Source organism: Tympanuchus pallidicinctus, unplaced genomic scaffold (genome assembly GCF_026119805.1).
Source record: "Tympanuchus pallidicinctus isolate F22 unplaced genomic scaffold, pur_lepc_1.0 scaffold28, whole genome shotgun sequence".
Lineage (NCBI taxonomy): Eukaryota > Metazoa > Chordata > Aves > Galliformes > Phasianidae > Tympanuchus > Tympanuchus pallidicinctus.
Genome location: NW_026294745.1, coordinates 261,832 through 288,411, shown reverse-complemented (window position 1 = coordinate 288,411; position 26,580 = coordinate 261,832). Strand labels below are relative to the sequence as shown.

Here is a 26,580-nt window from a genome sequence, read left to right as displayed (position 1 = left end):
ACCCCAGCCCCCGCCCCCGGCCCGGCCCCGCTCGCTTCGCCTCCGCTCGCTTCGTAGCATCTCGGAGGCTCCGCCGCGCCCGCCGCCGCCGCACGATGCCGGGGCCCCGCGGGTTCTGCCTGCTCGCCCTGCTGCTGCTGGGCAGCCCCGCCGCCCCGCGCCCAGGTAAGCGGGGCGGAGCGGGGCGGAGCGGGGCCGCGGCCCCGGGGCCCTGCGCATCCCGGGGGTCGGGTGGGCAGGATGGGGTTTGGAGGATAGGGGGAGGGGGAGGAGGAAACAGCCGACCCGGGAGGGGCTGATGGAACCGGACGGGCACCCCCCCCACCCTCCGTGCACGGGGTCTCCGGGTAGGGCTGAAACTTCGGGCATTGCGGGCAGAGCACGGCCCGGCGGGACGGCGGCGGTTCAGCACCGCGGGGCGGGCAGCTCCCGGCCGGGCGGCGGGGCGGCGAGGCGGCGGGGCGGCGGGCTGGGTGCGATCCCGCCGTGATAACGGCAGCGCTGTCCTGTCGGGATGTGTGGCATCGGAACCGTGTCCGACCGGAGCTGTGACAATGGCAGCGCTGTCATAGCGGTGCTGCGTCCGCCCGGGGAGCGGGGAGTTACCGGCAGCTGTGTGCTAACGGGGGCCGTGTCCTTTTGGGGAGTCAAACCGTGCCTTGTCGGGGTCTGTGTGCTACCGAGGCCGTGTGCTTATTGAAGGCGGTTTCCTCTGGAAAGCTTTGTCCGAGTGCTACCGGGCTGTATCCCACAAGGGAGCCATGTGCGGATGCTGTGCTTGGGCAGGGATCTGTGTGCTGCTGGGATGATGTACCTGGGAGCAGTGCCCCTCCAGGGAGCCGTTCCCCAGCTGGGGGGGCTGCATGTTCATTCCACGTGTTTCACATTTCCGCACAAACCTGCTCCCTTCTTCCTTTTCCTATTGCTGTGATGACAGACCTAAGAATACGCTTCGGGACCCATTTGCAGGTGACTTGACAAAGTCACTGCAAACTCGCGTGGTGCTTAGAGATTGCTAAACCCATGGCTGCTCCTGATCTCTGGTCGCTGGATTGGGCAGTCGGCTCTGTGCAGTGCTAGCTCCATCACTGATGCGCATTGGGCAGAGAGAGGACTGGAGAGGCCAGTGCCTGCCTGTGCTGCAGCGTTTGTGCAGGGCCTGGGAGACTGACCCCTAGGGCTGGCAGTTGGTTTTAGCAGAGATTAACAGCTCCTGGTGTCAGGAGTGCTGTGCAATGTTTCCTGCCTTGCTTTCGCTTCTGTTCTTGTGTCCAGATCGCATTAAAAGAGTTTGACTTTGTACACAATCTACCCTTATTTCTGAGTAACAAAATAGATTGTGCTGTTTACTCTCTCACCTGTGTGTGTGTTCTGCACGTGACCGTAACAGTGTACATAACAAGGAGTCAGATCTGAAGTCTATTTGCAGTTGATGGCCTCCTGTTTCAGAACTGAAACAAACAGACCGTTCCTCTGTTGTGCTGCAGATGCTGCCATACAGGCAGTGCTGAGCTGCACTGGGAGATGTGCCTGGGGGGGTCTGGGGGCAGCCCAGCTTCTCCCAATAGGATTTGGCCCTGATGGCAGGCACGATCCGTCATTAATCTCATTAATCTCAGGGCGGGAGAACACATTGTACCGAACTCCTCTCATGTTGGCTGAGTGGAAGCTGATAAATAGTTGACCCTTTGTGAGGTTTGGCGAATTAGTGCTGCAAAATCCCCGACTGCTGGCAGCAATGCTGGGGAAAAGGGCTGCGTGGCGGCTCTGCCCATGCCAGAGGGACTTTTGTCCTTCGTGTGCGGGAGGTGACAGCCAGAGCTCAGATCCGCAGTCCCTTCTGCTCTCAGCCTGGGAGGGGAGGCTCAGACCCTGCAGGAAGATGGCTTGTTGTGCTCCATCTGCTTGATCTTCCAGCTCATTCCTTCAAGGAACAATCCGTGCTGCGTGACGCGCACCAATCACTTGCTCTGCCGGTGGCTTTTTGGCGCTTTGCACTTGTGGAGTCATTTAGATCAACAGAGAGGAGGTGTGAAAGCCTCTCCGCAGGCACCGCTCTGCTCCCACCCACCAGCACGGGGAGCAGCAGCAGTGCAGGCAGCGAGGCACGGCCCTGCGGGGTGTGAGGGCAGCGAGCAGCGTGCTGGGGGCATCGCGGGCTGTGTGCTGTTGCTGTGCCGGGAACATCGCGGGCTGTGTTCCACAGTCACGCTGGGGACATCGCCAGTTGTGTTCCAGCGCCGTTCTGGGCACACTGCGGGCTTGCACGTCAGTGCCCCGTCGGGAACCTCGCCTGCCGTCATTCGGATCGGGCTCCGCGTTCTGGGCTCGGAGCTCTGCGCCCGGTCCTCGTTCCGGCTGCCGGCCGCTAGGGGTGGTGCCGAGACCGGCAAATCCTCCGAAGGCTCCGAACTGGCCGAGCCCCGGGCATGGCCGACAGCAGCACCCTCGCTTGCGCTCTGCCTTGTTTTCTCCTGCTGGCTTCTATTGGCTCGTTGTGACTCACCTGGCCACGCGAAGAGCGCAGCGTCAGAATCCTTTCAGAAAATCAAGTTTGTCCTGCAGGAAAAGAGACCGAGCAGAGCCAGAGAGAGGTCTGCAACAAATGGACAGCATGCATGCTGCCTTCAGCATCACCCCGAGTGGTGCCATCCCAAGGAATGAGATAACGGCGCCCATTTGGTGCTGGAGATAACAGGAATGGAGTTTGTCTGATCAGGAGCTATCAGCGGCCGTGAGACAGAACTCTGTTCTCCTCCCTGCTCCTTCAATGACAGAACAAGTCCAGTCGGGATCAGTAGCAATAAAATCAAATTGACGTCTGAGCCCCCTGCTTCTCCTGTATTTTTGCCAGCTTGCTTATATAGAGATGCTGTGTCAAATGTGCATTCTGTGGATTTTACAGTACCACCCATGGTCATATACCTGCACGCTGTTTAGGGCCATGAGGAGCTGCTGCTGCTTCTCAGAAAGGCTATGGATACCCCATCCCTGGAAGTACCAAAGCCAGGCTGGTTGGGATCCCAAGCTGAGCTCTGTGTCACTTCTTCATCCCACAAAAAGGTTTTCTTTCTTTCTTTTTAAAATTGAAATGTTCTCTGTATGCTCAGACACCACACGGCTTTTGGTCTACAGGCAGCCTTACAGATCAGCACGTTTTACACCCTCTGTCACAGTGACGAGTACTGCCAGTCCCAGTGGGGCTCTGAAAAATAAGAATAACCTTCCAGGAACCATCCAGAAGTTATTTGCTTGATGGGATTTTATTTTTCCGATGTTTGAAAGCCATTACTGAACAGTAAAACACGCTCCAAGGAAACCCTGTTACAAAACACAGGCTGTATTTTAATTAGCATAACGTACAGCTACATGGCTGCAGCCGGAGCCTGCCAGTAAAGGCATCTTGCTGGAGTTCAGATAGATGCCTACAGAAAATATAACATGAGCAGCGCCTTCCCAATTTTCCAGTCCATCAGGATGCATTTACACTCTTGTCGAGAGTATGAAATCGCTGAACGCGGTGCCGAGCAGCTCTGTGGCTGCAAGCACTGGAAGCAGCAGGGCAGGGCTTTGGGGACACGGGGGGCTCATCCCTGCTGCCACCCCAGGGCTGCAGAGCCAGCAGCCGGGTGCTGCCGCAGGTCCTTCCCCTGGTGTGATGCTCAGGGCAAAATCCAACGGCAGCGGCGCTGGGCTGCTCGGGAACAGGAACCCCAGCGTGCAGCAGTGCCACCTGCGGGGATGTGGCAGTGGAAAGCAATGCGCAGCCCAGCCTATGCACAGAGAACTGCTGGCTGCGTGTCCCAGAGCTCGACACGAGTGGAGCCGGGCACTGAGGAGTCCTTGCAGAGCGTTCTGCTGGTGGCACTGGGAGTTTGGGTTGTTTGCTGCACCCAAAGGGCAGAGGTGATGAAAAGGAAGGAGCTGAGGGATGGGCAGCCCTAAAAAGGCTGTACCGGGGCAAGGAGGGATTTTTTGTTCTCCTGACCCGGGTTCCTGCAGCTCAGTTGCTGCCATAGCCATCTCACATGGCTTTTCACAGCCCTTCCCAAAAGGGCCTCCTCTCCAGGCTGACCACGAGCACATGGTGATGTGTAGATTGGGTGAACTGAGGGGACACGTGTGATGCAGGTCCTCCACCGCACGTCTGCATCGGCCAGGATGAGAGGAGGGAGAAATGCTTCCCAGCAAGCACTGCTGGGGGGGCAAAGAAGAGAAATAAATCAACTCCTTACTCACTGCAAAGTGACCCCTTTGCAAGCCAGCTCTGCTTCCACACTGCCTTCATCCATCAGGATTCCATAAATGGAAGGAGTTCTGGGAGCTGGGACCTGCTGTGGAACCGTCAGGTGCAGGAAGGGGGGGCTCCTGCTCCTCCCAGACAGTGCTATTTCTGCCCAGCATCTCTCTTAGCTGACACGGACATGGAATAGCAACTCCTTTGATGCACGTTGCTGTGAATTAGCATCACGCCGTTGAAGCCAGCGGAGTTGCACTGATTCGTAAAAGCAAGGAGCTCACCGTGTGGCCCAGATCTGCTCTGCAGCAGGGAAAGGGGAGGGGGAGGAAGCCATCAAGGAGCAGGGACTTGGCCTCACTTGGCCTCATAGTCACTGCTTCGACAACCCGGTGACATAGGGGTGTCCAGATCCCAACACACCACGAATGAGGTCAGTCTGCTCCCCTTCAGAGATAGGTTTTACCCTCTGTTCCTACTTTGCCATGCTGAAATCCTTTCTGCCATGCCTCTGATGCCGTGACTCGGTGTGCATGGGACAGAGCAGAGCACAGATGTAGCAAATGGCTTTTTCTATTCTTTTTTTCCTCGTTCTTTCACTGGAGATGGGCCATAGGAGCAGCTGAGGCAGAGGACCCGAGTGCTGCCTGAGCCTGGAGCAGTTGTGATTCAAAGCAAGGACACGCTGCCCAGAGCCAGGGACAAGCACAGGTTTGCACAGATGCTTCTCCAATTCCTTGACCTCAGGCTCCCATCACTGCAGTAGGATGGGTCTGACTGAAAGGCATCCAGCCGAAAAGCAGGAGGAAGGGATCTCAGCAAGCAGAGGGTTGGGGGCTCAGCTGTGGATCCTGTCTGACAGAGCAAGGAGAGCAGGAAGGAAAAGAGCAGGATGGAGCCGGGACAGATGGCTGCAGCAGGCAGCTTCCACTGAGCCCATGCTGGCAGCGGGAGGCAGCGCACAGCCTGGCCAGGACAGCCGGCACCGGAGGTGTGATTCCAAATGCAAAGCTTTCATCTAGAAAGAAAATTCGGTGCCAAATGCAGAAGCATCTCCCTCCCCTCCCCCCCCCCCTCCCAAAAAAAAAAAAAAAAATCAAACTGTGACAGAAGTAAAAATATATATATATTTATATATATATATACATATATAAATGGCAGGGCTGATCCTGCAGCAGTGCAATCCACTCTGGGCAGGAAGGATGGAGGTGGTGGGACTCATTGCACACACTGTCAGGGTCATCCTCCAAGCAGTGCGATAGCTGTTGAAGACATGAAATTAGCTGTAGCATCCAGACACCAGCAAGCAGCAATAACGTGGAGGGAGTGAAGGAATGTTCAGGAAATTGGGCAATTCAGGGTGATTTTGGAGCCAGGCAGAATGACTGAAAATACTTAAAATTCAAGGGAGAATCTCCATCTGACTTTTTAGGGTGGATTAATGGAGCGTGTCAGCATTTGGTGGATGAGATCCTTCATCTCCAGTAGATTGGTGGCTGGAGGACAATACAGGAGAAAAATCACTCCTGATGTCCCTTCCTCCGTGCTCCTGAAGCCCTACAGCCCCATCCCACCGATGGGACTCCATGATGATACACAGGGACTCAGTTTTCATTTTCTGATGATGATTTAAAGGCAATCTCAGTAAAAATCAGGCCATTCCTGACAGCTATAAGCTTCTATCTGCCAAGTTGTCCAGTCCCTAAATGAGAAGGCTGCCCTCATGTGATCCCCAAAGGAGAAGCAAGGTCTGCATCGCTACTGGGACCAGGCACAGTCCCATATCCCAACCCATCCCAGGATTTGTTCCCTTTGCCCCTCATCACCCACCCACGTTATTCACACAGCGCTCCTAAAATTGCTGTCGGATGCTATTTACATAACCACGAGAGCCAGCAAGGTCCAAAACCCCGACGTGGCTCTAAATTGGTGCATTAAGTTGTGGAAAGAGGATTTGATCAATTTACCGAGCGCACAAATCAACAGAGCAGAACTTACAAACCCATCAAAAAAGCGAGGTGACAGTTCAGAATTAATCCTCTGCCCGAGGCACACGATGTACCTCCGCAAACATCTCACGGCATAAATATAGTTGAGAAATAGTGGAGGAAAATGTAACTCCTGATGCCTTTGTACACCGCTGGCTGAATGGCTGAGGCGTCATCGGGAGATGAATGGGGCTAATGCTGCTGGAAAGGTGCTGTCGCATCCCACTTCATTTTTATCCAGGACTCAGCCCAAGTTGTTACGGGGAAATATTGCATTTTCACTTTGTGCTTGCGTTCAGAACTGTCCCCAAATAGTATTTCCCTGGTCATTTTTCTTCTTCATTCCTTCTTTCAAAACGGAAGGGAACTCTGTTTAGTCACACCTGCCTGGAGTAGGCAGATGGGATGCAAAGAGCACTGGAGCCCCATGAGCTGCCATGGGGTCAGATGGGGCCAGTGGTATGCTGCATAGGTGGCTGCGGTCTGGGACCAGGGCTGGCACAGCTGTGCAGTGATAAATGTGGGGCATGGGACTCCATTGGATGCTGCAGCATCCCCTGCCCCAGTGCCCAGCCCTATGCAGCATGCTACAGAGCCATGCTTGGTTACAGGCACAGGGCTGATTGCTGACGTGTTCAATGGGCTCTTTGCTAGGACTTCCAGGGGAGCTCTGTGCCCATTGAAGCATTGCTCCACTGACACAGCTGGAAGGTAGAGCCTTAGTTCTGGGTATCTGGGTATCCCCAGTGTTGGGAAAACTCCATAGTTTTCTCTCCCCATGCAATGAGCAGAGCACCTTTCAGCTCCCAAAGCAAGCCCAGCACCTTAATGGCACAGGGACTGCTGCTTCTCCTGGGTGCTTTGAAGTGTTCCTCCTGTGAGATGCAGTGCAGGATACACACAGCCAACTCAATGAGAAGCAGCTCTCACTGGAGCCTTATGGTTGATGCTCAGATGAAACCGCTGAGGCAATTTCAATTAAAAGCAAATTTTTCAAGCTATCTAATCAAAAAAATATAAAAGGCTTCCTTTCAGCTTTTGTTTCCAGCACACAGAGGAGCCCGTGCCTGCAGTGGTGAAAAGGCTCTTTATTGTGTAGACGGCTGTGAAGGACAGAGTGCAGTGCTTCCCATTCAAGGATGTATTGAAGCTTTCTTGGAATCCATTAGAAAAGGTGGGGAGGGAGGAGTGCAAGAAACCCTCTCCAGCTGCAGCCTAGTGCTCTCCTGGCAGGGACACAAGAGAATTAGCCAGTTCCCTTGGAGGCACATCTTAGATTTTCCCAGTGCAAAATGTCTTGTACAACTCCTACCTTTAAAAGCATTCCCGTGCCTTTAGCTGATGCTTATTCAGTGCTTCTGCAGCCCCAATAATCCAGCAGCTCATAGAATCATAGAATGACTTGGGTTGAAAAGGACCTCAAAGATCAGCTAGTTTCTACCCCCCCCTGCCATGGGCAGGATTGCCAACCACCAGGCCAGGCTGCCCTGAGCTCGCTCTTCTGCACCGCTGACAGAAGCCCCCACATCTCCTTGCAAGGACCTCTCTGGCATGGCTGGGTGGCTCTGGGGAACGTCACCACCTGCTAGCCCTGTTTGGGCTCTGGTCTACCCAAGAAGCACTGGAGCAGAGGCTCTGGGCTCACTGTGCTGCTTCCTGCAACACGGACACATTCCCGCAGGCACGGTGCAAGGCAGAGGGCTGCAGTTCATCACAGCACACCGGTGTGTTGTCACCCAGCCGCACAAATTGAATTGAGTCATGGCAAATAACATCTCCTCAAGTGACGCAAATTATCCGAGCTGCCTTCCATGGGCAAGGGCTGTATTTTTCCACGTTGCTGCACCGCATGCATCAAACCGGCCTCGCAAGAAAAGGCATTCTTAAGTTATACAGCATTGCCTCTTTGATCGAAACAAAGAGCCTGAAAGAACAGCAAAGGCAACAGCCTGCTTGAGTTCAGGATTACGAGCCCAGAGTTGGAGTCAACACTGAGAAAGGCATTCAGCTCTGAAAAATTCCCTCCTAAACCCCTCTGGCACCATTCCCAGCTACAGTCCGGAGTGTTTGGTGATGGAAAACATGAGTTAAAAGTTGTTTTGAACCTGGTGCTGCTCCTCCTGCTGCTCCATGAAATCAGCTGTTGGGTTTCACGTGCATCAGATGCATCAGCCCCACTGCACTGTTGGCTTTGCCCAGCTGCAGCTCATTGCCCACTGCTCTGTGCTACCTGTCCCTAATTGGCACAGGATGGGGCTGCCACTGGGGCATGGAGGTCCTGAGCAGAAGCAGCCATTGTGTTCGATGAGGCTGGGACCCAGGGAACACGTGGGGAGAACCCAAACACATTTCAGCAGCTGCTGGCCATTCCTAGAGCATTTACAGTTGCATGCCAAAGAAACTCATTTCACAGATGTGTCCATCTTAATCACATCACACTGCTACCAGAAGTACACAAAATATGACTGTTACCCCATAGGAACAAAAACAATAGCAGTAGGAGGAGGATAACTGACTTGGGTTGGACCACATGCTGCTTTTTAATAATTTGCTGGTTCTCTCCTTGCTGGGAAGAACAGAGTCGGGTACTTTCTCGTTGTGTTTCCCAATCAGCAGGATGCATCAGAAATAACGATATAGACAGAAAACATGCACAGGCACCAGCAACATGACACACGTGTTGCACAAGAATATATGAGGAACATCTGACAAAGGCCCCTCTCTGCATGTTGACTCAGATATCAAAGTATTTGTGCATAGGCTCACTCAGTAATGTTCTTTCCCAGAGCAGTAAAGCAAATGCTGTGTCAGGTACCTGCCAGAGTCTCCTTTCAGTGGGAAAAGAAAAGCTGCAGGCCAGAAGGCTGCAATCCTGTAAAAGCACCCCCACCCCTCTTACACAGTCAGGATCTAGAGCAGAACTGAGCCTCCAGGTTGGAACATAAGGGCTTTCTCACTTAAATTGATCCAGCTGTGCTTAATGATCCATTCTGCCCACCTAGGCACCCACCTGGGGTGGGAATGCGTGGGCACCCAGCAAAGCAGAGCTGGCACATAGAGCAGAGCTCTGCCATTTGCTTTTCCTGTTTGAGATGCTTCTAGCCCCCTGGATCTCCAGCCAGGGGGAACATGGGGGTTTTCTGTGGGTTCACGTAGGCAGCAACACTGTGAGCAGAGGATCAGGTCCTGATGTGTGCATGGGACTGTCAAGCTTCAGGAGACTCATTAGCAGGGAGGAAGCTCATCACAGTGCCAGGGTAATGTCTGTCTGATGGGTCGTGTCACCAGGCTGGTGGAAAGCTCTCTGCCTGCTCACTGTCATATAGGGGCTCACTGTCATATAGGGAAAGCTCTCTGCCTGCACACTGTCATATAGGATAGGGGCATGCATGGGTGCACGTGGATATGAGCTGCCACGCAGAAGACCCTGCTTCTTGGCTGGCACCACTTATAGAAACCACCATGGAAATATCTTTGCTATCTGTATTAATTAAAACAAAGTGCAATGGCTCATCATTAGGCTCCATGGGAAAAACCACACATAGGTTATCATCATCCTGCAGGACATAGAGCAGAAATGGAATTCATTCTGTTTAAAACACAACTCACTGATGGCTGATATAGTGATGATTAATTATACACAATACAGTGCCATTGAAGTGAAGGGAGGTGCTAGAGCTGCCTGGCATGCGGGTCCAGAGTGCAGGGCAGGGCAAAGCTCCCTGGAGTGGCTGCAGTGCCTCCAGCAGGATGAATCCATTTTTATGGGTGGAAAATAGGAAGGATAGGAAGATTGAACCTTGTATTTCTCTGGCCAGATCTTTCCTAAAGCTGGAGTTTTAGGAGATGGAGAGCTGTTGGGGCAGCCTTTCCGAGAGGTGGCACGGATGCTGCAGGAGCTCTGGGCTCTTCCCTGCTTGCAGGCAGCCTCCGGAGCAGCGACCGTCCCGTAATCGATGCAGCCCAATAACTGCAATAACCACAGCCATCAGTAACCCGGCGCTCGCCCTGCCTTCCCAATTGCGAGCAGCGGGACTGTTTGCGAGCTGTCAGCAGTCATTAGGCGCTGGAGCGACATTGTTTCACAGGAGTATCACAGGGGTCTTTTCAAGGGCAGCGGGCGGGGAGGTTCTGCACGGCCTCTGCGAGGGGAGAAAATGCAAAGGAAGGGATTTCTTGGGACGAGTTCCCCAGCAGAAGCGGGGGATCTCAGCTGACCCCACAGCTGTGCGCAGCTGGGCGATGGTGGGCACGTGGCAATCCCCAAAGGGTTAACAGCACGTGCTTCCCGAGATCTGCTACAGTGCATCTTAATAGAGATGGAAGATTAATTATTTTAGTCCCAGATAGATGACTAGAATGGGCTTTTTGTGTCTAAATATACTCTCTCTTCAGGAACCCATTTAATTTTATACCCAGATATAGATGACTGAGTTGGATGATTAGTTGAGAAAGAAGCGCTTCTCTTCCCCCAGTCCAATTTGTAGCCTGAAATGCTAGAGTGCTCTCTGCAGGCTGGTGCTGGGGTGAAGCATGGCAGCATGGCATGGTGTGGGCAGCCCCGTGGGGCTGGGATCCTGTCCTGCTGGGGCTGGAGGGGAGGGAGGAAGTTCATCTGGTCAGGGTAACTCTACAGAGAGGTGTGGTGTACACCCCAAGTGTCAGTGCTGGCATTGCAGGGACGTGGGGAGCATGAACATGGAGCTGGCATGGCCAAAACTGATGCCTGCAAGTAAAGGGCACGTTGATTCCAGCTCCATGGAGCAGCACTGGGGAGGAAAATCCATTTTCCTCATAGCTCGGAGAAGTATATAATTTCCAGGCATCTGTCAGGCGGCTGCGGATCGTTAGAGCAGTTACGAGCTTCTCTGGAGCATGGCGAGGATGTTTGCAAGTGTAATTCCCATATTTGTGGCAGTGAAGCAAACCAGGCACGAGCAGCTTGGATCCTCTGTTAGGGTGGTTTTCGGAGGCCAAAATGCTCCCCCACCCTGGAGCAATCTCTACCTGAGTCCAGGGCCAGCCCTGAGCTGAGCCAAGCGTATTTGGAAAGGGATTTCTTCCAGCCTGCAGGCACGGCAGGAGCCAGCACCTCGGCCAGCCCTGCTGTGCCTGTGTGCAGATGGTGACATGCGTCTGGGTTCCCTTTAGGACAACCAGGAGACCACTAGGGGACCCCATCCCTGGGATGCAGGGCAGTGCCCAGGCAGCATCCCACCAGGCTCAGGGCTGTGCTCCTCCCAGGGTGCAGACGGACAGAGGGACAGTGTGGGTGAGGCAGTGCCATGTCCCAGTGCCCTCCTTGCCCACCGCGCTCCTCCATCGCCAGCATCCTCCGCCAGTAATGAGGCGTTTCCATGGCAACCTTATTTGAGCGTTGCCGGTGACACAGATGTAAATTTTAAAATCAAATATTCCGACCGCAGCCCTCGGAGCACAGAGCAGCCCTGGAGCACAAGCAACCCGGACCCATCCCAGAGCCATCCCCTCCCATTGCCCCCCTGCAGGTGGGCTGCGATGCAGACCCCAGGGGCAGCTCCTCCTCCGGCCGCGCTTATCTGCGCACCCACACGGATGACTCACTGTGATTAGATGGCTCCTATTTTATTTGCTTATGGGTCAGGCTGTCAGGATGTGCTTAGGGAAACTTTTTCTTCTTTTTTATTTCCAATGGAAAAAGTTAATTTGCTAAAATAGTAACTGCGGGATGCATGTTTCCTGTTGGGAGGCACGTGGAGATCCAGGCAGCGTTGCTCTGTTTTGACACTTTGGAAATGAAAGACTGTTTTGATTCAGGCTTTTTTTTTTTTTCTTTTCTTTTTTTTTCTTCCCTGCTCTTCAAGATTTAAGGCAAAAAATTGTTTTAAAATTTGAAACCAAACCAAACCATTTCCCAACCATCGCGCCAGTATGTTTGGATGGACCCAACCTGCTTTTTCCTCAGATCCCTGCTTCACACTCAAGCTGTCTTTTCCCCTCTCCACGGCTGCGAAACCCTCCTGGTGCTGCATGGATGTGTTCCTGCTCCTTCCCTTGCGGGCTGCAGGGCCGCCCAGCACAGGGAACCACTGCAACAGCTTCAGCACCAATCAACCTGCCGGAGCCCGACACCAGAATGAGCAACATCGTTAATAGCATCCCTGTAAGCTCTTTAAGGCTCGGCTATAATCAGCTCACTAAAGCCTTTAGGACAGAGATATGAGCCCTAGCAATCAATCCACAGTGCTCTGGTTCCTGGGCAGCGATAGCATCGTCTTAGCACTGGGAAGCCAGCAATGCAGCCACTCACAGCTCGGCTCGTTCAGGAGCGCCGCAGCAAAATGAGTGCCTGATGATTATTTCAGCATCCTTTTATCAAGCGCTTGCAGCTCCCTAATTCTGCTAAGCCCCTCCAGCTGAGGTGCTGGCGGCAATCAGATCTCCTTGCTCCCCGCAGCAGCACATGGGCACGTGCCATCACTGGCCGAGTGACACAGACCCATCACTGTGGGGACTGCTGTGACCTTGGAGTGCTGAGAAACCCATTTCACTGTTATGGAGAACAGGAGCTGATAGTGAATGGAACTGTGATGAAGGGCAGAGCTTCAGCTTGCATTTAATTGGTTTGTTTTGTGTCGCATGGCCGTGCAGCCTCGTTCACTGCTTTGCTCGGACGCAACATTTTGCACTGCTGGTGCATCTGGGTCATTGTAGCAAACCCCAAACCACAACAGGGAGACTGCACTGCACACATGCAGTTCATGGGCAGTGAGCAGATCTGTTTCTGAGCAGCAGGAAAACAGAAGCCTTCAAAACTGCAGTAAAACCCAACAGCCCCTAAATGAGGGGGTGGACTGTGTCCTACATGCACATGGGGTGGCTCTGCTACCCCAAAGCCCCACTCCCTCTGGAGCTGCCCTGCCACCTCCCCAGCCCCAGCCCTGCAGAGAGCGCTTCCTACTGCAGCTAATATGAAGCACGGGGGAGTGGAGGCATCCTCTGAGCCGAGCTCCTTCCTCTGTCACATAGCGGATCCCAGAATAGCCCGGGGAGGAGCTGCCGCTTTGCATCAGGTCCCTTTTGCTCCACACTTTCCTGGACATTTGGTGCAGCAGAGTCTCAGCACTCTGTAGTGCATCCCACTGGCACCCCAGCCCCAGCACTGCAAACACAGCCGCTGCCCCAGCAGATCTCTTGCAGCCTGCAGGCAGCCGCAACGCATTCAAGATAAAGCGACAGGATAAATCCCTTGTATGCTGCGATAGTGTTCCTTTCTCCAGAGCTGGTTTAGCAGATTAGATCAAGGTCAAACACGATCATGTCTCTCCCGGCAGCTCAGTATCTCCGGATCGATTGTGTGGAGCAGAAGGGATTTGCAGTCGGGCAGGGTCCTGCTGTTCCTCCCTCCCGGCTGGCAGGAGGCTCCTGCTGTATTTTCTTTCCCTCAAATATTTGCCTCTATACATCATCTGAAAGGCCATATGTAGTGCAGAGGTGAAACCACCACGAGGCCTTACAAGGGCAATCGGAATTTGCTGCCAAGCAGGCAGCCATCAGCCTATCCAGCCTGGGGCAGAGCTCATGGGGACACACAGGGCTGGTTTGGCCATGGCAGAATTGACATCACTGGTCACTTCTTCTTGCAGCTCTCGCCACCCTGCCCCAGCCCAGCCATCGTTTGCTTCCTTGAAATACACATTTGCCCTTTACAAACTGAAGCATGTAAAGTACCTCATTATGGGGCCGTGCTACAGAGTGTTTTATTTCATGCTTTGTTAAGGATAGAACCATTTAAATGCTTCCTGGCAAAGGATCTAATAAGAAATTAGTCAACTTTCCGAAAGCATAAAATACGACTTAACAGCAACATCCATTATGAATATGAATTCACATGGCAAATAACCCAGGGCTGATTTTTGCTGTTTCTGTTAACGCTGTGACTTCAGGGGTGTGGGTTCCTGCAGGAGCCTCTGCTGTGTTACTGCGCCCCCCGCTTGGTGCAGGGAGCAGCAGGATGGGATGCTCAGGGACCGAGCCCAGTGCCACTGTATGTCCCTTTTCACAGGACCACAGAATGTTTAGGGTTGGAAAAGACCTCTAAGATAGCCAAGTCCAACTGCAACCCACCACCAGTATGTAAACCACATCCCTCAGTGCCACATCCACACATTCCTTGAACACCTCACGGGACGATGACCCCCACCAACCCCCTGGGCAGCCTGTGTCAGTCCATCACCGCTCTCCGGGAGAAGAAATTGTTCCTAATACCCAACCTGAGCCTCCTCTGGTGCAACATGAGGCCATTTCTCCCTGATGTGTGCGCTGGGGGAGGCTGCACCCAGCTGCGGTAGGACCACACGTAGGACCCTGCAGCAGGTCCTACAGGAGCCCAGCACACCCTGCATGTTGAGCTCCTTTCCTGGCGACTGCTGTTTCCATGGAAAACGTTGACTCTCCGCTTTGTGCAGCACTTCACAGAGCTGCGGTGCTGCTCGGGGCTTATTGTACATGGCGGGCTGCAGCCCAATCAGAGCCGGTGGTGGTGAATACATCTGTGCTTCTCACAATTACGCTCGGTGGTAGCGGGGCTTTGGGGACTCTTTGTCTCCTGCAGGCTGCCCTGCTTGGAGCAGAAGGTCGGGGCTGCCTAGGGAGAGGCTTTTCAATCCTGAGTTGTGCGCTGATGCCAGGCAGCGGGGCAGCTGCTCTCCATCAGGCAGCAGCGGGGAAGACAATGGGGGATGGCATGGCCTAATCAGGCTCTTTGAAATGACAGTATTTACTGATGACAATTGCACAAATAAAGGCTTTTCATAGAGGCCAAGCCAGAGAACAAACTCGGCACGAGCAAGCAGACCTTTCTGAGCAGCTGACCTCGAGATAAAGAGACCAAACAGCAGCTCTGAGACTGCGCAATGATGTTCCAGCAGAAACCCAACTTTCAGGGAATCAGCGCAGATTCATTATTGCTTCTCCACAATTAGCAGACAGCGGGTTCTCCACCAGCTGCAGCTCCCAGAGGGCTGATTCCATGCCACAGTACAGCCTGATCTCATGCCCAGCATCACTCAGTCCAGCTTTCCCTGTTCTTTTTGCAGATGGCCGCCCCAAGTCAACACCTCTCCCCACCAGCCCTCTTCCACTGCCTGTGGATGAAGCAAGTATGGGGGGACCCAGACAGAGTGCAGCCTTCAACCTGCTGCCTGCTGCTGAGGACAGCCCCAAGCCAGCAGTGGAGGGACCATCACTGCATGCACAGAGCCATATCTTGCCAGCACCCACCACAGACCCCAGGGCTGACACCAAGCAGACTTTCCCTGCTAAGAAAAAGCCGCCTGCCCTAAAGCACAGTAACACAGCGAGGAAGCAGCTGAAGGCCAAGCCCACGTTGCCAGGGCTCTCCAGGGCTGTGAGCACACGGAGCTCCGTGCTCTCCATGTCCTCCCAAGAGCTGCCCATGCCAACAGAGACAGCGGACGGGCAGAGGCAGAGCCCCCCCGAGCTGCTTGGATGGGGTCCCACCAGCCACCCTGTGCTGCAGATCTCCCCTTCCACCCCACCGCCATCAACTGCTCGGCCCTTCCCTGATGGCCCTGGTGACATGGGCATGGGTCCCACGGCAGCTCCCAGTGGCACCATTAACCAGATGGACAGCGCTGAGAGCGAGATGAATGGCTCTGCCTCAGAGGAGAGCCAAGAAACCACCACCTCCACCATCATCACCACCACCGTCATCACCACGGAGCCCACCCCGGGTAAGGGAACACGGGGATGCGGTGCCACCAGGGAGTGGGATGTGGGGTGGGGATATGGCAGTGGTGAGATGCAGATCTGCCTTCTGGAGCTGCCAAAATCCTTAGTGATTGCAGCAAGGGGTGCTCGAGGAGGGTGTCACCACCCCAGGGACCTCTGGAGAGGAGGGTCGCTCCCTTAGCCACAGTTTTTCACCCAAACTGGAAGTGAAGCGGTACGTGCTTCAGGGGGGGGGAAGGGGGTGAGCTGTGCCCTGGGCAGCCACTGATGTGCATCCCCCAGTGCGCTGCAGTGTGAGCTTCTACGACCCTGAGGGCTACATCGACTCCACGGATTATCCCCCGCTGCCCCGGCACAGCTTCCTGGAGTGCACCTACAACGTCACTGTTTACACTGGCTATGGCGTGGAGCTGCAGGTGAGAAGTGTGTCGGGGAATCACCTCGGCTCTGCCCCCTATGCTCATGCTGCAGTACCCCTCCCCATTCCCCTGGAGCTCTGGGTTTCATTTTGCTGCTGCTTATGAAATGAAATCACAGAAGCAATGTCCTACCCTGCTTGTGCTGACTCTGGGCAGGGCCTGGGCCATCCCATGTGCCAGGGCACATGCACGGGGAGAGTGGGAGCCCCCACATCTGCCTCATTTTCCCCCCTTGGGGTCTGAGGGATTCTCTCAGCGCCACCCCCATCCCCTGCACTTTGGGAGTAATCGGCACAGGGAGGCAGCAGTGCTGGCTGTGCCTCTCTTGAGAGCTGTTTTGAGGCTGGGGGGAGTGGTGGGTGCTGCTGCTTGTCCCTGGCTGAGGGGCAGTGCCATCATGGGGAAGTGGCTCCATGCCCCTGAGCCCCCCCCTCGCCTTGCCAGGTGCTGGCAGGTTTTCCTCCATCACTTTTTAATTATTTCACATGTACCAGCAGTGCGAACCAGTGGCACTGCAGCTAATTACATTGGGCAGGTGCTGAAGTAACAGAGTGCAACTTCCTCAGCTCTCACACAGTGATGGGGATAATTGGATAATGTTTAAGTGATTTTGATTTAATTCCCAGCTCCTGTAATGGAGACAAGCGGGGACACCTCGCTGGGCGGGGAGAGGATAGGCAGTGAGCTCAGAGCTCCACTTTCCCCTGGGTTTGCCAGGATGCAGCATGGGGAGGGCTGAGCAACTCCAAACACAGAGATCCTCTGCTTCCCAAAGGGCTGATCCTGATTCTTGCCGAGTCAGGTTCTTGCTTGGCTTGCTGCAGGATGTCTCACCAGGGTTGGGGGTCCCCAACCCCCCCAGCATCCCCGTTGTGCTCACAGCATCCTGCGGCAGCCCCAGCACACTCTGTCCCTTGTCCCTGTGCTTTTTTTGCAGCAGTTTGAGAGCAGAGCAGCCAGCGCTGAGAACGTTTGACAAAATTGTCATTGTTTTTGAGAACTTGAATTTTCTTGGCAGGCAATAGAATTTCCCTAAAGAGATTTTGTAGTGGGTGAGCAAGCCTGGCAGCCTGAACCAAGGATCCCTCCTGCCTCCCCGGCAGGCTCTGCAGGAGCTGACATGGGTTCTGGCTCTGCTCACAGCAGAACCTATGATCCGCAGCCCCTGGCAGGGCACCATCAGCAGTGATTCTGCAAAATAAAGCATAAGCTTCTGGGTACAAATCCCCATGCTGCACCCCGGCTGGCTTTGACCTTTCTCAGCCCCTCCTGCAGCACCGAATGCAGCCAGGCTGCGGGATGAGGATGCAGCTGCTCCTGGTGCCGTGTGCTGAGGGGCTGCTAGGGCAGAGGGGGATGCTATGTGACAGTCTTAGGGCCATCCCACCCAGGAAGCCCCACTCCTTGCAGAGCACACCGGATGGCCCTGCAGCTCCCCAGCACTGGGTTCCCATGGGCTCTGCACATCTGTGCTCCATGCAGCGGCGCGGGGAGATGGGCATGCTGTGACAACAGCAACAAACCCTCCCCGTCACAACACCGTCGAGAGGGTTTGCAATTACAGGCTGTGGCTGTGCTAAATATAGATCCCCAGTCCTCGTGCACTTAAGGAAACAAATGATCTGATGAGCATCTTTCTGCTGAAATATGAGCCCGTTTATTAAGCTAAATGGACACGAAATGCAAATGCGAGGTTACTTCACAGCTATTTCCAAATAATAATTAAAGCCTGTTGGGACTGCTCATTAGGAGCGTTTGCTGGGACTCCCCATCCGAGATGGGGATGGGGAGGGATGGTGGTGCACTGGGTGTGCAGTGAGCCATGAGCCCTACACCAGCGCTGTGATGGGTGGGTGCTCTGCACGCCTGGGGGTGGGGGTGACCCCCATATGGCCCTAGGATGCTGCCCTGCTGCCCCATGGCTCTCCTCCCACCCAGGTGAAGAACGTCAACCTGTCAGACGGGGAGGTGCTTTCCATCCGTGGCGTGGATGACAACACACTGGTGGTGCTGGCTAATCAGACGCTGCTGGTGGAGGGCCAGGTCATCCGCAGCCCCACCAACACCATCTCTGTCTACTTCCGCACCTTCCAGGACGAGGCAGTGGGGACCTTCCAGCTGCACTACCAGGGTGGGTGCCCCGGCCCCATGGGTGCCCCAAGTGCTGCGTGCAGGGTGGGAGCAAATGGGAGCGCCTGTCCTGCTGGGGTGCTGGGTCTGATAGCCACACATATGCTCCTCACCCCATTCCTGTCCCCATTCTGCAGCTCTTCCTGCACAGGCTCTCGCTAAATTATCTATTTCTTTTTCCTTGAGAAGCTATAAAAAATGGATGAGTTCGAGGAAATTCTTTCTAAAATAGAAACTGGGTCTGGTCAAAAGCAGAGAGAGATGGAAGGCAGCGCTGCGTGCATGCAGATTGCCCCGCAGCAAGCTCTGACTGTGGCGTGGGACATGTAGCATGGCTGGGAGCAGGCAGCCCTCAGCTCTGCACTCTGTGCTCGTTGCAGTGTTTATGCTGAGCTGCAGCTTCCCGCGAAGACCCGACTTCGGAGATGTCACCGTGATGGACCTGCACTCGGGCGGCATCGCTCACTTCCACTGCCATCTGGGCTACGAGCTGCAGGGCCCCCATATGCTCACCTGCATCAATGCATCCCGGCCCCACTGGAGCAGCCCCGAGCCCATCTGCTCAGGTGTGGGCACGCAAATAGCACAGGTGCAGGGGGAAACCCCAAAGCAAAAATGATGTGGGTGCTTTGTGCTGCTTGTCGAATGCAGTCCTGACAGCGATGCCAAGCTGTGCGACGCCAGGCGTTCTGTGGCAGCAGAATGTGTCCCCGCTGAGGCGGGTGAGGGGGGACGTGAGGGCTGTGCCCCTTGTTACCCCTTACCTGCCCCACTCTGCCCGGCAGCGCCCTGTGGAGGCACCGTGCACAATGCCACCATCGGCCGTGTCCTCTCGCCCAGCACCGCGGGCAACCAGTCGGGCAGCATGTACTGCGTGTGGGCCATCACAGCACCCCCGGGCCAAAAGCTGCACCTGCACTTCGAGAAGCTGCTGCTGGCCGAGAGGGACAGGTGAGGGGTTGGTGGCACTTGGCTCTGGTTGGGATGGGACCAAGAGGAAGAGACACCAGTTCCTAATGGGGTGTCCAAGAGCACAAAGGGACACCTCGTGCTGCACATCCAGGCTATCAGCATTCACATAAGCAAACACACCTCGTGTTTAGAAAGCATTGGAATTCAGCCCGGTAACAGGCAGCGTGCCAGGCTGACGGGCCATAGTAAAATCAAAGTGTAAAAATCCAGCTTAATATATGGGTAAAAGAAACTGATCCGGTTGGTGAATTTTCATCGGCACCATCTCTTCCAATTGCTGGATTTTGGGAGCACACAGGGAAGGGCTGGGGCGCCTCACTCATCCCCGAGGCGCTGCATCCCTCCTCCCCGACTCCTCCCTCTGGGGGCCGACCCCCGGCTCCCTGCACAGGATGGTGGTGTACAGCGGGGACAGCAACCGCTCGGCCGTGCTCTACGACTCGCTGCGTGCTGACAGCGTGCCGTTCGAGGGGGTGATCAGCGACGACTCCTCCATCCGCATCGACTTCCTCGCCGAGGAGCCAGCCGCCTCCACTGCCTTCAATATTCGCTTCGAAGGTGATGCTCTGCTGTGGGCTGGGGGGCTGCAGGAAGGGGGTTGGCCACAATGCTCATCATGCTGCTGTCCCCGTGGTGCTGTCAGCATGCATGGCGAGCTGAACCTCCCTATTGCTGCAGAAGCTTCAGGGTGTGCATTTCCCGAGCAAGAAAAAGGAAAAGAGCAGGCTTGATGACAGGTGGTAATCCCAGGAAAGATTGCTTGGTAAATACAGCAGTAACAACACAGAGAGTGCATTACTGATGCTGACACACAAAGGAAGAAGTGGGGTTTGGTTAAGCCTGCATGGCTCAGGACAGATAAACGGTTGTTAATCCTAATTGCCTGTAATGAACACCGTTTGTGTGGCGAGGACTGGGCATGGCAGGGATGGAGGCATGGGCTCCTGGTGGGGTGGTGGCGCAGCCCTGGGGCTCCTCCTGCAGAGCCCAAAGCTGGAGGCAGGTGGGGCATTGGGGATGGGGCCGTGCTGCTCCCCAGCCCCCATGTGCACACCGCTAATGGGGTTTTTCCTGCAGCATTTGAGCGGGGCCACTGCTACGAACCCTACATCCAGAATGGGAACTTTACCACCTCCGACCCCACCTACAACCTGGGCACCACCGTGGAGTTCACGTGTGACCCCGGGCATTCCTTGGAGCAGGGCCCTGCTGTCATCGAGTGTGTCAACATGCGGGACCCGTACTGGAACGACACGGAGCCGCTGTGCCGAGGTCAGTGCCAGCACCAGGGGGCCTTGCCATGCTCTGGTACACGAGGGCTGAGCCCTGCCTCTCTGCTGCAGCCACGTGCGGGGGGGAGCTGACGGCCATGGCCGGGGTGATCCTGTCCCCCAACTGGCCAGAGCCCTACACGGAGGGAGAGGATTGTATCTGGAGAGTCCACGTGGGTGAGGAGAAGCGGCTGTTTCTGGACATCCAACTGTGAGTTGCTCTCGGACATCTGCACATATCATGCCCCTGGCCCTGCTCAGCCCAGTTCCCTGCAGCATCCCCCTCCCAGGAACCAGCTCTGTGTCTGTTGTGCCCCTTCTGCCCTTCTCTCATCCCCTGCAATGTGCTCAGTACCCATTGCATTGCAGCATCCACTGCATTACAACATTCATCGCTTTGCAGCATTCGTTGCATTGCAGCACTTGCATTACAGCATCCATCACTTTGCAGCACCCATCACATTACAGCACTCATTGCATTGCAGCATCCTTTCCCCTACAGCACCCATCACATTGCAGCACCCACTCCTCACTGCATCTGGGGGTAACTCAAAGGGGAATGGGTTTTATCTCCAGGCAGGGAGCCTTGGTCATGGTAATGCTTCTTATGCAAAGGGAATCTCCTCAGTGCTATTTTGGAGGAGGGCATGTCTCAAGTAGGGGCTTAGAGTCAAAAAGGCTTTAAAGCTTTCTGTAAAAATCACAAGTCAGAGCTCCCCGTGAGGCTCTGCTGGATTTGTGGGCGCTTGGGCTGAGCAGGACTGGAGACCAGGCGATTTGAAGTCATCAGACATAAATGTCACCGAGAAAATCATGTTTGACAGAAAGCAGAGATTTACTACAAATGTCAGCCTGCCATGGGGATTAACTGGGCGCCTTCCAAGAACATTCTTAATAAAATGTTTGGGGATCGGCTCAGGCATCTCCAAACAAGGCTGAGTCAGATGGGTGGATGTGTGGGGTGGGGGTCCCATGTGCCTGAGCACACCCCCGGCCCAGGATGCTGAGCAGCACAGTGGGATTGATCCTGCCCAGCACAGGGCTGGGTGTTATGGCTCAACTGGGCATAGAACAGCACTGGGCTCAGCCCCAGGGCTTTAAAAGGACATTTGCTTGGGCTGTTGCATGGGACATTGCACAGGCCACTGCACTGGACATTGCGTGGGCCGTTGCATGGATTTTGCATTGGACATTGCACAGGACATTGCGTGGGACTTTGCATGGGATGTTACATGGGACATGGCATCGGATGTTGCATGGGACTCTGCATGGGACATCCAGAGCCCGGGCTCGGAGCGGAGGATTGCTGCCGCCTCAGACCTGGTGCAGACTTCTCCTGCGGGCTCCTCTCCATCCGCGGGGCAGCACTGCTCTCTGCTGGCGGCGGGGACGCGGGGCGGGCGGCTGCCAAAGCGAATCGGTTCTGGCACCGGCAAGAGCTTTGCTGGGTTTGGCGCTGCTGCCCAGAACTGCAGCGCTGCGGCCACCGCGGGTGTCACCGCTTGTCTCATGGGGCCGGTGTCGCTCCCAGCGGGGATCTAGGCTGAAATCTGTAAGCTGTGTTCTGCGGGTGTCCTTGGGAGTCCTATGCAGCTCCAAACCTATGGGGGGCCTGGGGTAGCAGGGGAAAGCCTCGGCTCCTTCTCATTGTCTGCAGCAGGGAGAGTGGTCTGGGGCTGATGATGGGGCTGCAGATGGCGATGGAGCCAGGGCTGGAGGAGCAGCACTGCTGCTCTGTTCAGAACAGGCATCCCCACAGAACTTCCCAAGCCACTGGGGACAGGACAAGCACACAGGCAGAATGCATGCAGTGTCAGGCAGAAGGTCACCTCACTGCGCCTTCATTCCACACCCAGCATCCTGATGGTTCCTTGCTAGGCTGACCGAGCTCTTCTTTCCAGCCTGAACCTCACCAACAGTGACATCCTCACCATTTACGATGGGGACGAGCTCTCTGCCCGCATCCTGGGGCAGTACATCGGCAGCAGTGGCCCCCAGAAGCTCTACTCCTCCAGTCCTGACCTCACCATCCGGTTCCACTCAGACCCTGCTGGGCTCATCTTTGGGAAGGGCCAAGGATTCATCATGAACTACATAGGTAGGGAGAGAGTGGGGTGCTGGGCTCATCCCCAGCCCTGACAGCAGAGGGGGACAACAAGCAGCTGGAGCAGGGTCTGCAGGGGACAGTTTTGCAATTGGGGATGATTGCTGGGCCACAGCTCCTCTCCAGCCCCAGCAAACTCCCTGCAATACCCACAGCCTGCTGCAGGGCTCTGGCTTGGTTACTTCTGGGGTGACTTCCAAAGGGGCCTCGCTATCCCTGATGCCATCTGCAGACCAGCAGGGCTGCTCACAGAGCCGTGGTGCTCAGGGTGGGATGCACACCCCGCAAGGAGCCTTGTGCACGGGGTGATAGTCAGCACTTGTCCCACAGAGGTGTCTCGCAACGACTCCTGCTCCGACCTCCCCGAGATCCAGAACGGCTGGAAGACCACATCCCACACCGAGTTGGTGAGAGGGGCCAAGATCACCTACCAGTGTGACCCAGGTTATGACATCGTGGGGAGTGACACGCTCACCTGCCAGTGGGACCTGAGCTGGAGCAGCGACCCTCCTTTCTGTGAAAAGAGTGAGTGCCCCAGTGCCCCACTCTGCCCTGAGCAATGTGCTCCGTGCCCCCAGGACCCACCCCACATCCCCTCTTCTCCCCAGTTATGTACTGCACAGACCCAGGAGAGGTGGAGCACTCGACTCGCCTCATCTCCGACCCCGTGCTGCTGGTGGGCACCACCATCCAGTACACCTGCAACCCTGGCTTCGTGCTGGAGGGCAGCTCACTGCTGACCTGCTACAGCCGTGAGACCGGGACGCCCATCTGGACCTCACGGCTCCCACATTGCGTCTGTGAGTGCTGCAGCCCTCTCCTACAGCTCGATGACAGCTCAGGAGCTGAACTTCCAGCCTCCTTCCCTTCAGCCCTTGTCTCACCCTGCAATGTGCTCCTTTCCAGCGGAGGAGTCTCTGGCCTGTGACAATCCGGGGCTGCCAGAAAATGGCTACCAAATCCTCTACAAACGCCTCTACCTGCCTGGCGAGTCTCTGACCTTCATGTGCTATGAGGGCTTCGAGCTCATGGGGGAGGTGACCATCAAGTGCATACTGGGACAGCCATCGCACTGGAGTGGGCCACTGCCCATCTGCAAAGGTAGTGCATAGCAGGGCAGGCAGCACCCATTGGGATGGAGAACACTCATTTGGACGGGCAGCATCCATTGGGATGGGCAGCACCTACTGGGGTGGGGAGCATTCATTGGGATGGGCAGCATCCACCACTTCTGGCTGGTGCCACCACTCCAGGCAGATATCCTACACATTTTCTTGCCCAGTCTGCTCAGCCTCTGTGTGAGCACTTAAAAAGAACAAATGATCATTAAGTGCTGAAAGTGTGCAGCACATTTTGTGACCAAATGGGAAATGGAAAGCCTAGCACAGATTCCTATGGTAGCCTCAGCATGGCTATGTGAATCCCCCTGCATGCGAAGCTGTAGCACCCAGTGAGCACCCAGCCACCTCCCAATAACTCTCCATTTCTCTTCCAGTCAATCAGGACAGCTTTGAACACGCTCTGGAAGGTGAGTGACACATTTGCTGGATCAGCCCCTTGCACAACTCCCTGGGGCCAAGCCCCACCTCACCACCACCCCTGCGCTCTAGCCCAGCACCCCCAGGTGCTCCCCAGCCCAAAGCCCACAGCACTGCAGAGACACTGGGACTGAGGCAGGTGCATGCTGCAGGAGCCAATAGAACCAGCCCACTGCCCCCAGTACCCCCCGTCCCATGTGAGGGACTGGAGGAGCGGAGGCAGAGGGGCAGCAGAATGTGCTGAGAAAAAGCCAGCATAAGAGGTCATGTCCTTTTAGTAGCAGAAGCTGCTGCAGAGACATCGTTGGAGGGGGGAAATATGGCCTTGGCCATCTTCATCCCGGTGCTGATCATCTCCTTGCTGCTGGGAGGAGCCTACATCTACATCACCAGGTAGGTGGGGTGGCAGAGTTCCAGGGAGCATCACCACGTCCTGCTGGGCTCCAAAGCCCGGCACAGGGCGCCCCCTGCTGCCCCCAGCCCCAGGCTGACGGGGGGCACACGGAGGGTCTCGCATTGCTGCAGGGCTGAGTGACTCTTGCCTTGTCCCCAGGTGCCGGTACTACTCCAGCCTCCGCCTGCCCCTCATGTACTCCCACCCCTACAGCCAGATCACGGTAGAAACGGAGTTTGACAACCCGATTTATGAGACAGGGGTGAGTGCTGCTGTGCCTTCCCTCCCCAGGTGGCCCCCAGGGTGTCTCTCACCAGTAGAATCATAGAATATCCCAAGTTGGAAGGGATCCATAAGGATCACCCAGTCCAACTCCTGGCTCCACAAATCCAACGGGGTGATCATCCCAAATCGCAGCTGCTGCCCTAAAATGGCTTTTCCTTCTTTCCAGGAAACAAGAGAATACGAAGTTTCGATATAAAGGCAAGAGAGTCTCCAGCTGCAAACTTAATGTGCTCTCATAGAACTTCCTCAGTAACTAATCCAGAGACTATGTGGAGTTTGGTTGGACCCCTGGACCTGCTGTTGTCTTTCCTTTTGCCTCCTTATTGAAGATTTTACTGTTTTCTTCACTGTATTTATTCTATTTAAACTGCGCTAGGTGTGCTGCAGAGCCGCGGGGTCTGCGCCTGGACCCTGGGGGGGGGGAGGGGGGGTGGACAGCAGTGGCACACGGGGACAGAGCTCCATCTCCCCGTCCCCCGGCCACGCACCCACAGATGGGTTTTGCAGTTCTTCTGTTGTTACAAATTAAAAGCGCCTCCATTGAAAGAGCCTGCAATTGATTGCTCAGAGCTGACGTAGGTAAGGGTTTGCTGCAGCCACGGCTCTCCCCACAGCACGGTGGCGCGGCTGGGGAGAGGGGACTGCTGCTCTCTGCTCCTCTTCAGCGCCATCATCAGCACCAGGGCAGCCCAAGCACTGCTGCAGGCTGCTGTGCCCCTTCGCCCCGCGGTAGTATCTCAGGGTAAGCATGGTCTGGGCCCTGTGGGGGCTGCCACCTGCCTTGGGGTGCTGGGCCACGTGTCCCCAAGCCACTGGAGCCCTCAAGGTTTGCACTTTGCTCACGGGCAAAGCCTACCCAGGCGATGACAAGGAGAGGAGGTGAAGGTGGAGATTTGTTCTGCAGCAGGGCCAGGCTCCAGTGTGGAAATGGGAAGCAGAGGGGCAGAATCAGCCCTCAGCGCTGCTCTGACAGAGGCAGACCCTGCAGCAGCTTCATTTTGGGCCTCAGCATCCCCCGTGCTCCTTCACTTTGGGTGCATTCCCCAGAGCTGGGCGGCGGGCTGTGGGTGGGCAGCGATGCCCCACCACGTCCCGAGCAGCTGCTGTCTTCTTTTGTCCTTGTAAAATGGCAACGTAACCACGACAGTGTTGGGGAGTCTGTTTTAGTTTCGGGATGGTTAGTGCATCTCTGCAGTGTACAGCCGAGACTTAGATCATTTTTGGTTTTTGTTTCTGGTTTGTTTTGGTTTTGGTTTTCTTTTCCTTTAAAAACAACGAATGTGTGTTTGTAATTTGTAAAGGTTAAAGGAAAAAAAAAAAAAGACAAAAAAAAAGACAAAAAAAAAAAAAAAGTGCCAAAAAATGTACTAAGCATTTCATTTCCCTTCATACATGTCTGTTTTTATAAGAATAATGTGAAAATTGCTGGGATTAAATATTTTTGAACATGATCAAGTACTTCCGTGGGAAGCTGTAGTGTTCGGTGTAACCTTAATACAACTTGTGCTGT

At 55.1% G+C, this 26,580-nt stretch overlaps 1 protein-coding gene across 2 annotated transcripts; it reads left to right on the top strand.

The window, feature by feature from the left end:
- SEZ6L (seizure related 6 homolog like) lies at positions 1-26,580 on the top strand. Of its 2 annotated transcripts, none has more exons than XM_052691126.1 (17): positions 1-165; positions 15,303-15,959; positions 16,240-16,373; positions 18,315-18,507; positions 18,887-19,072; positions 19,292-19,457; positions 19,870-20,036; positions 20,556-20,750; positions 20,822-20,960; positions 22,651-22,847; positions 23,184-23,378; positions 23,462-23,653; positions 23,760-23,954; positions 24,349-24,381; positions 24,673-24,784; positions 24,945-25,047; positions 25,237-26,580. In XM_052691126.1, exons 1-17 carry the CDS (start codon positions 96-98, stop codon positions 25,264-25,266), a joined length of 2,964 nt encoding a protein of 987 aa, XP_052547086.1. In that variant the 5' UTR covers positions 1-95; the 3' UTR covers positions 25,267-26,580. The 2 variants fall into 2 exon arrangements, with proteins under 2 accessions (XP_052547086.1, XP_052547084.1); XM_052691124.1 differs by having other exon boundaries at positions 24,670-24,784.

What these genes read in the sequence shown, in the direction of transcription:
- SEZ6L (XM_052691124.1), top strand. Translation starts at nt 96, where the DNA reads ATGCCGGGGCCCCGCGGGTTCTGCCTGCTCGCCCTGCTGCTGCTGGGC. An exon ending in CCCCGAGCCCATCTGCTCAG is followed by an intron (nt 19,073 to 19,291) that starts GTGTGGGCACGC and finishes TCTGCCCGGCAG; the next exon opens with CGCCCTGTGGAGGCACCGTG. An exon ending in CTTTGAACACGCTCTGGAAG is followed by an intron (nt 24,382 to 24,669) that starts GTGAGTGACACA and finishes ATGTCCTTTTAG; the next exon opens with TAGCAGAAGCTGCTGCAGAG.